The 9,788-nt window shown below is 42.0% G+C and overlaps 1 protein-coding gene across 1 annotated transcript in view; it reads right to left on the bottom strand.

The window, feature by feature from the left end:
* Positions 1-9,788, bottom strand: part of Dnah11 (dynein axonemal heavy chain 11) — a 309,803-nt gene that overhangs the window by 48,897 nt on the left and 251,118 nt on the right. The window contains exons 66-68 of the mRNA XM_029484410.1: positions 6,737-6,941; positions 3,706-3,870; positions 871-1,011 (exon numbers count right to left, since the gene is read on the bottom strand). Coding sequence (XP_029340270.1) covers positions 871-1,011; positions 3,706-3,870; positions 6,737-6,941 — 511 coding nt within the window. The remainder of the gene's footprint in view (positions 1-870; positions 1,012-3,705; positions 3,871-6,736; positions 6,942-9,788) is intronic.

The raw sequence follows: 9,788 nt of genomic DNA on the forward strand, positions 1-9,788 counted from the left end.
AAAATTTTACGTAAGACACACTCAAATAAAGCTACCTGATGATTCCACATGGCAGTATGGTAGCTTTTAAGATGTTTGTATTATTTAGAAATCTTTATGGTGAGCATGCATGGTATTACCTTATGGTGTTTTGAACAAAGTGTAGTTTAGTTGATCGCCTGTCCTTCCCCTCATCTCCCTCATCCATGGCTCCCCTGGAAATCTCCCCTGTAGATTTTTTTCATTTTAAGTGTCCCATGAGTCCTTTGCCTACCTTTAATGTTTTTATTAAAAACAAAACAAAACGCTTAGGTGACAGGTTTAGTCCCAGCACTTTGGAGGCAGAGGCAAGTGGATCTCTAACCTGGTCTACAGAGTGAGTTCTAGGCTACCCAGGGCTACCCAGAAAACCCCTGTATCAGAAGAGAAAAACAACAAAACAAACAAAACCCAAGCTTCACACCCAGTGACAAGCCGACGCATGATGATGGAACTCGTTAAGGATTCGAATATCAAAACTGACAGCAAGAATTAAAAATCTTTCCCAAAGGCAGAGTGGCATGGCAGACAGAGCCTGGCCTTTGTAGTCAAACAGGCACAAGCTGAAATCCTGGCTTTCATATCATGGAATGTGAGTTTCTGAGCAGTGTGTCTGAAATTTGAAAACGTTACCTTTTTTTTTTTTTTTTTTTTTTTTTTTATGAGAAAACTGAACCGCTTTCTTGGAATGTCTAGGGAATCTGACATACGTAACAGTTGCTTTAAATGCTTTGCTCCACTCTTCCTCCCCTTCTACCAGGAGCTCTGAGAAATAAATCCCTAATTTCTAGAAAAAGAAAAAAAATCAGGCTTTCTGGAGTTGTGGATTTTCCTCAGTCTGTTTGGCATTACCTTCAGAGAGAACTGGTAGACGGGGTTGATTCTCCTGAGGTCACTGATGACAAAGTACAGAAGGGATGCTCTTGCCGCCACTGGTCTGTAGCACTCACGGGTCTCATTGATTTTTCTTTCATTTTCTCTGGCTTCTGTCACCTGTAATGGGATCAAGCGACAGCAGTAACTTATCTTTGTGTTTTCTAAACAATTCCAGCAATGGAAGGACTCTCAGGACTATCTGAAATTAACAACTATTACTAGTTGACCCCTATGTTGTGGTCATGTTTGTATTCCCAGTAGTTGGAAGGCTGAACCAGGAGCTCTGCTGTAAGTTTGAGTCTGATCCGCAATACCACAATGTGCTCAACTGAAGAACAACCTGCAGTAGAGACTGAGACCCCGACTCAATAAATCAAAACAAGCAAAGGAAGGTAAGTCCATGACAGGCCTGACATCTGTGGACATGAGGTTTGATGAAATTATTAAGTCCATACCAGTGAGACGCTTGCCACACAAGTCCAGTGACCTAAGTTAGAACCTGGGATCTCAGGGTGGGAGTAGAAAACCAATTCTGGAGGGTCGTCCTCTGACCTCCATACAGTGTGGTACATGGGAGCCCATACTGATGTGTCCATATCACACATGCATATGTATCCAAATAATAAATATCAAAATTTAAAGAAACTCTTAAATACCTATTTTCAAGTAACCTTTTTTTTTTCATGAACTGCATTCCACCAGGAAAGGAGAGGGTACTAGCTGCATCCCACCCTGTAGACTTAAATGACCTTAATTGTTTTGCCTCTGCGGAATCTCCTTTTGAGTAATGTCACCTTCCTGCCTCCCTTCTCTCGCTTGGGCCTTGACAATGCAGCTATATCACCTCCCAGGGATGGCTCTTAAAAGTCTGCTGGGTCAACTCAGTGTCAATGATTTTATTAGGTAACAATGAGATCCACAAATGCAGCCAAGGTCAATAGCACCTGCAATAGCCAAGCGCTTCCTAAATAGCCTCTGTATCAGGGCTTCCCCAGCCATCAAATTGCAACAGCACCAGCTCTCCATACACTCACACATTCCCACTTATTCTTACTTGTTAGCTTCCGGACACATTTTCTGAGATGAGATATATCACCATCAATTAATCATTTTTATTTAAGGGTTAAAAAAATACCTATTTCTAAAACCAAATACAAACCTATTCTTTTTTTCTCTAAGAATACAAGTTACTGGCCCCCTGAAGCTTTAACAATATTCCCCCCTGAACATTTCTATGGTCTTGGCTCATGATGTGTGTAAATGACATACAGGGCAGAGAGGGCTGTGACTTCATGGTGATACATTAAGAAGACAGGAAGTTAACTCAAAGCCTTAATTTACTTAATTGCTCTAATCTTTACTATCTTAGGAGCCACCTAGAAAACACTTACTTGAGAGAGTAATTTGGTATTCTACCGCCTTGCTTAATTTAAGGCACATACATTGGGTGTATGGCGACATAGCTTCTGCTGGGTAATTACTGGATTACTTAGAAAGGAGGATATGCCACAAAAAAGTAAGAGTCTAATTCCCATCCAAACTCTGCAATGTTAACAGCTAGCGGCCACTTGTGAAAGTTCAAAGTGCACACACAGCCCACTGTGATCTATGCTGCTCACTTACAAGGAAGCTGTGCATGGGAAATGATTTATTGGCTTTTGAGAAATGTCACTTTTCCAGGGTAAAGGGTGCACTGAGACCCACATGGGATCATTCCCTGCTTGGTTTCTTGCCACCAGAGGTCTGTAAATAAAACTTTCAGCTCCAAAGGCTTCTCAAAAAACTCAATCCACTGGGATACTACTCCCTGGAGCTGAGCGTTGCCCCTCCTCTAGTTTCTACCATGTAAACCAGCAGGCTCCAACATTGGGCACACAAGAAATATTAATATAATTGAATGACTGTATCGCTATGGAACTTGAAGTACAAATAGAACTATTTCTGTTCTTAATCCTGTACTGGTAGCCCAAGGATTGAGGAATGTTTATTAAGTGTCCTAAGTTATACAACAAACCTGTCTTCCTAGAGGAGGCACCAGACTCTGATTACATTGTGTGAACTGAAATTCCCAGAGGGTGTGGTGTTAAAAGTTATACTCATGTTAACATTCCCCAAGGATAGAACTTCCTGTTTGTGCAGAGTTAAAATGTTTCATACCAGAGCCAAATTATCTTTCATTATTTTTAGTCCCTTGAAAGCCACTCATGGGCTACATATCCATGTCTGAACTTGTGACTATCAAAAACCTTTAAAAGGGGACTGGAGAGCTGGCTATCAGTTAAGATCACTGGCTCCCCTTCTAGAGGACCTGGGTTCAATCCCTAGCACCCACATGGTAGCTCACAACAGTTTGTAACTCCAGGGGATCTGCTACCCTCACATAGATACACTCATAGGCAAAACACTAATGTGCATAAAATAAAAATAAATAGATCATAAAAACCTTTAAAATGACACTTAGCAAGCCACTAGCTTCTACAAGCTTCAAAACTGAGAAGATGACTATATAGCCTCTGAGACCTATAGTAGCTTCCCTATTTTGCTATAACCCATCTACCTAATGTAAGTGCCTTGGTTAATTGTTTTCTTTTTATCTGTTACTATAAAAACACCATGGATCTGTTGCCACACTGGGTCACAGTCTTCGGGGTAACCTGAACCTGCGTCCCCAGGCCATAGTCACCCATAACTGGCTCTAGAATAAACTCTTGCTTCCCTTGAATGGAGAGAGCTGGGTTTTGTGCTGACAGCTGTCATCTGTTCCATTCCAGCCGAGCACTGAGCCTGCCCAGGGTTCTCTGCTGCTCTTACCTTGTGCTCTATTTCTGCTGCGGTGGCCTTGGTGGTCTCGAGGCGCTCTACCAGGTCTGTGTCATCCAGGAAGCTCCCCTCAGCAGCAGAGAGTCGCAGGAGAAGGTCGTCCTCAAGCTCCCTCAGCTCTATCTTAAAGTCGTTTTGCTGCTTGGTCAAAACGAGCTAGTAGAAAATGTTAGGAACGGTGGTTAAGGACAGTTCTGCTTTGTTCAGGACAGTTCTCATAATCATGGGAGTTACAGGGGTCAGCACAACCATGATAAGAAACACTATACTGATCACAACTATCAAAATTATTTAAAAATTCAGACAGTCAACATTTGGTTAGAATCTAAAGGTTTAGAGTGTGGATGCTTATTTAACACCAATAACCTCTAGGAAGGCTCTGTTTAAGAAAATAATAGAAATTTCTGGCTTCTGTTCTGACATTTAAACAGCTTGGAAGACTCATTATGAGGAAGACTTCAAAATACGGAAGGAGCTGTGCAATCAATCATCTTTCACCAAAACAGAGCAGGGGTCCTGGGCCAACTCTCACCAGAAAAATAGGGCAGGCAAGTTCAGAGAGTCATTATCAGAATTTAAACTGTACCTGGCCTTTGCAGGAGAGTAAAAACCTTCCTGAGTACCCAGGCACGGGGAGCCCTCCTCATTTCTGTTTTCTTGCTGGGAGGCGGGCCATTCTCACAGTAAAGACTAAAGAATAAACCACAGTTGCCTAGAGCAGGGAGGAAACTCATTTTGATAGGTCCTATGTACAGAGCCTTCGCTTGCTCTTACCAAAATCCCACTAGAAGGAAACTAAGCTGACTAAGGAGAAGGGCTATGAGGTAACTCAACTGCTCCAAGACTTCCAGTCTCACACAGAAAGGGTTTGAAAACCCAGTGGCCAAACTAGCCTGGGATGCAATCGCCCCTCTAGCCCCTCTCTGTGGTGTGCTGCTGCTGGGTAGTGGGGGGGGGGGGGGGGGGGGGCGGGCGTAGGGGAGGGTGCGCTGTTACAGGGGTTTCAGAAGTGGGTGTTATCAGTGCCCCAGGCTGTGTGTGCCTCCTCTCTCTCTCTCCCCCTGCTCCCTCCCCTCCTGGCTTCTTCCTGCTCCTCCCTCCGTGTTATCAAATGTGTACTCTTCAGAGCCATAAGGACCAGATCCAGCCTGAGAAGAGTGGATCAAAGTGAGAGAGAGGTAAGATGCAGGTTTTATTCAAGAAACGAAGTTTTTGTTTATTTGTCTGAGACAAAAATCTGAAACAACAGAAAGAAAGAAAACAAACACAACAATATTGGAGAAAACTGAAGCCTATGGCTCCCGTGCTACAGCAAATATTAAATATGCCAAAGTCCCAGCCCTACAGACGAGACTGTCTACCTAGAGAAACAGAGGAGCTCTCTCACAGGCAAAGGCTTTGTCTGAAAACACAACACAAATCTCAGAATAAGGCTCGGTATGGCTTTGTATCAACTGCTGTGATGGTTTGTTTATGCACGGCCCAGGGAGTGGTAGGATTAGAAGGTGTGGCCCTGTTGGAGTAGGTGTGTCACTGTGGATGTGGCTTATAAGTCTCTCCTTCTAGCTACCTGAAAGTCAATCTGTCACTAGCAGCTTTCAGATGAAGATATAGGACTCTCAGGTCTGCCTACAGCATGCTAGATGCTACCATGTTCCCGCCTAGATGATAATGGACTAAACCTCTGAACCTATAAGCCAGCCCCAATTAAATGCTGTCCTTTTTAAGACTTGCCTTGGCATTGTGTCTGTTCACAGCAGTAAAACCCTAACTAAGATAACTGCCAATCTACAGAAATAGTTTCTGCCAGGGACTAGTGGCCATACTAGCCCCTGGACTCAGAGGCATTCTCGACCAGAGACCCTTACAGTCATCACATTTTCCTCAGATGCAGAGAGGACATCATCCAAAGAACACAATACCCACTCATCGAAGACAAGATCAGATATCAGTGCCAAGAAATACTAAAAAATGTCATTTCTCCAGATGCCCAGATCTCAGCATAAAACCACAAACAGGAATAGCCAAGACAATATGCTTCCATTAGAATCCAGCAACTCTATTACAGTAGGCCCTGAGAAATTCAATATAGCTAAAGCACACGACAAGGACTTCAAGGCAGGAATTATGATATGCTTAAGGACCTGAAAGGGGATTTGAACAAATCCCTTAATGAAGTCTGTGAAAACACAAATGGTGGAATGAAATAATAAAAATAATCAAGACATGGAAGTAGAATCCAGCAAAGAAATCAATAAATAAATTCTAGGCAGAATTAAAACCGGAAATGAAAAATTTAGGGTGTCAAAAAACAAAATAAAACAAAACAAAACAAAAAAAAACCCAGAGATCAGTACCTCGCTTGTCCATTGTCAGAGAAGCCGCTTTTCACAGTAGAGAGAAACTAACATAGAAACCCCCAAATGCACAATGTACAGAAAATGGGAAACTTTGGAACACTGAGTCTCAAATGGAATGTCTTCATTAAAGCACTCAGGGAACTATGTAGAAGAGGAAAAAGAAAGAGTGTAAGATCCAGAGATGGTGAATGACTTCAGGAAGACAGTGCCTTCCAGATACAACAGAGAACTCATAGAGTTGCACACATAACTCACAGAGTCTGGCAGCATGCGCAAGGTCTGCACAGGCTCAAGCCAGCCGGGATTCCAGCACAGAGAGGAAAGTAGTCCCAGCCCTAACCAAGATGCTATCTTTAATTGATACCCACTGGCAAAGGAAAGCCACCAGTTTTTTTCCAATAGAGTTTTCTGGGCTGGTCCACATTGGGCTGGATCTGGATTCTGGGCTGTTAGAGATCACGAAAATGACAGCTGAAGCTAACTGACAGACTCTAAGCCTGAGCTCTGGTCCATCTCCATTGTGGTTCAGCCCCTAGCTACCTGGCATTTTTCAGGAGGAATTTCCTCAGTTACAGAGTTTACTTCATAGGCAAGCATCTAGCATTGTCATCTGTGCTGCAGGGGTGAGGAGTAAGTTCTGGGGGTGATGCAGTAATAGTTACCTTTAGCCTCTCCAAATCTGGCCTTTCGATACTGACCACCTCTGCCAGCAGCTGGCCTTCGAGACCATCTTCTGTGACTGTGAAATTGAGAAGGGTGGTCTGGGCTTGTAGTTCCGGCTTGTAGTGTGGGTTTGCCAGTTTTGTGTGTAGGATGAGGCGGAAGTTCTTGTTGAATTCGCATTCTTTATCGCCAATCCTGATGTACCTACAAGGGCCACAACACAGACACTCAGGAGATCCCTCTATTAGCAGAGTGCAGTGACTATATGTGTGAACCAGTAACAGTGTGACCACCCACCATACAATGTTGCTCTGACGATCATAAAAGTGTGGCTTTCACTGTACTTTCTGGGATTAAACTTATACCAGACATTGCTATTTCCGATATTGTTTTATTGTTTTCAAGTGAAATCATAGGAAAACAATGCTCTTGTTGAAGGATAGAATAGAGCATGCATGTGTTGATACACACACACACACACACACACACACACACACACACAAATTCTGTGTCTACACTAAACTATATTGCTATGCCATGAGTAGAATATTTGCCAAAATATTAAAATACAGACATATATACACTATGTTATTAAACAATACCTTATTTATTATATTAACATATTACTGCCATATTAAATACAGTAACAACGTATTAATAGTTGCATTTGTTTCAAAAACTAAGCTATTGAAATATATATTTAGATTGATTGTTTTCTATAAGTATTTGCCTGGCTTATATTCTCTTATCTGTTAGGAACCCACTATGGAGAGTTCAATTCAAGTTTTTCAATTCAATAGACAGACAAACAGAAATTGAACCTACAGATGATTCAGTTTCTCAAACATTTTGCTTAGGTGGCCTGAAAATGCACATAAAAAGTTTGGAGTGTTATTAAACCAAGGAACAACTTCTCACTCTCATTTAATCTTGAATATTGGTGAAAATTCTGAATTCTTTTTACTATTAAATCTGTAAAATTTTATTTTTTGAGGTCCCAGGGATTGAACCCATAACCTCACACAGGCTAGGCAATAGGCACTCTACTACCAAATCCTGTCTTCAGCCCTCTTTTTACCTTTTCATTCTGTAACACGTTTCACTGAGATGCCCAGGTTGGGCCTCGATCTTGAAATTTCTCGTTTCAGCCTAGTAGAGGGACTCTAGACTGTACGATCAGCACTGCTTTGTGAAACATTTGATTACTGAAATGTTCTGATGACCAATACCATGCAAAGGCCATGTTGCAATTAATCTAACGACAGAATGCTATACAACCCATGAGAGAAAACTCTTTACTGCCTGTCTCACTGACTTGCACGTGAAAAGATATTTACTCGGTTTATTAATGCTGGAAATTGAGCACATACAGAAGAAATGATGGTGTGCCACATCTAGCACCTGTTTCTAACAATTAAAACAAAAATGAGCAGAGGTACTCAGGATGCTCAGTTGTGGCAATATCTGGGCTGTTGGCTTGGGCTTTTCTGTGACTGAGCCTTACAGAGTGATTATCAAGTACAGATGGCAATAAAGTACCTTGTACCCTCTCACCACTGCTTGGAGGAAGTTTTGAAACAATTGGCTCTAATGTGGAAAGATGATAAAGATGGTCATTTTCTAATATCAATTGAGCTTTAATTGCCTGGATATGAGTTAAGAATCCCAAGGACTTAGTAGACTAGTGACCCAATTCAAATTTTGTTTCCATTGAAAAATGACCTTCTATTTGTAGTTAAAAACCATGGCAAGTGTTAGCCTCAAAGCTGGAGACAGGACAGCCAGCATTCCACTTTAGAGATAGGCTTTGTGAAGCTGGAAGGTGATGTCATTCACTGTGTATGGTTTTGGTTTGTTTGCTTTGTTAATTCTTTTCCATGAGGAAAAAGAGCCATTATTCCAGCAACCCACTCTAGACTGAGCCAGTGCATACCTTTGTAGTGTGTTCCTCTCCCTTTTAAAAACAAAGTCAAGAACTGTTTTTGAATGATGAGTATTGCTATCCCTGTTGGAATACAGAGAACCTTTACAGGTGGATGGACCAAGGATGCTGGAATAGACAAACAGATGATCATGAGGGCCAGAGCTCTTGTTTTATAGACTAAGGGTCAGCTACCATAGTTCCTAATATTAGGCATTGTGAGTAAAGTATTTTAAGTGTCTGTTTGTCAGATACCCACACTATGTCAGGTACATGTAAAGTTCAAATATCTACTCGATCAGAAGACAGGCAAAAGATGGGAGGAGATAGTTCTTCAAAAAGGGGGTGTAAATCTCATCATGAAGACAAATGAGAGGGGGCTACAAAGGACCCTGCAGCACAGGATTCTGGTGATATGGAATGTTCGGGACAAGCAGATTACCAGTACCTACCAAACCCTTGCCACACAAAAGACATGGAGAGTTCAAAGGCCTAGCCTTCAAAAGATGACCAAAGAATCTAATAGGCTCTGCTCTAAGGAGGTGCACAAGTATCCAAGAAGCTCCCATATGATGCTGTTGTGTGAAGAAGGAGGGTAAACTAATTGAGAGCCTGGGAGAGCTCACCAGGGCCATATAAAGAACTATGTATGGTAAAAGCCAAATTAGCTTCGGTTTGTGTGGTGTGTACATGTTTGTGTGTGTTTTCATGGTCCACCAGACAAACAAATCACCAACATCACAGCCAATTTACTTTTGGAAGCAGGCTGAAAACCTCAAATTCCCATTTTTTTGAGGACCAACAGGATCTCACAAGGCAAATCCCACCTCTGACTCCTACGTGGGCTGTGGTCAAAGTTCAGGTAAAATCAAACATGTGCAATGTCACTCAGTCTAGGTATGACAGATGTGCGAGCCACATACATGGATTTCATGATTAGTACTGGAGTTACATCCCCAAGATACCCCATTATGTCCATGCAATAACCCCAAATTAAAAAGATATAAGATACAATTTGCTAAACGCATGAAACTCAAGAAGAATGAAGACCAAAGTGTGGACACTNTGCCCCTTCTTAGAATTGGGAACAAAACACCCATGGAAGGAGTTACAGAGACAAAGTTTGGAGC

This window comes from Mus caroli, chromosome 12 (assembly GCF_900094665.2).
Source record: "Mus caroli chromosome 12, CAROLI_EIJ_v1.1, whole genome shotgun sequence".
Classification (NCBI taxonomy): domain Eukaryota; kingdom Metazoa; phylum Chordata; class Mammalia; order Rodentia; family Muridae; genus Mus; species Mus caroli.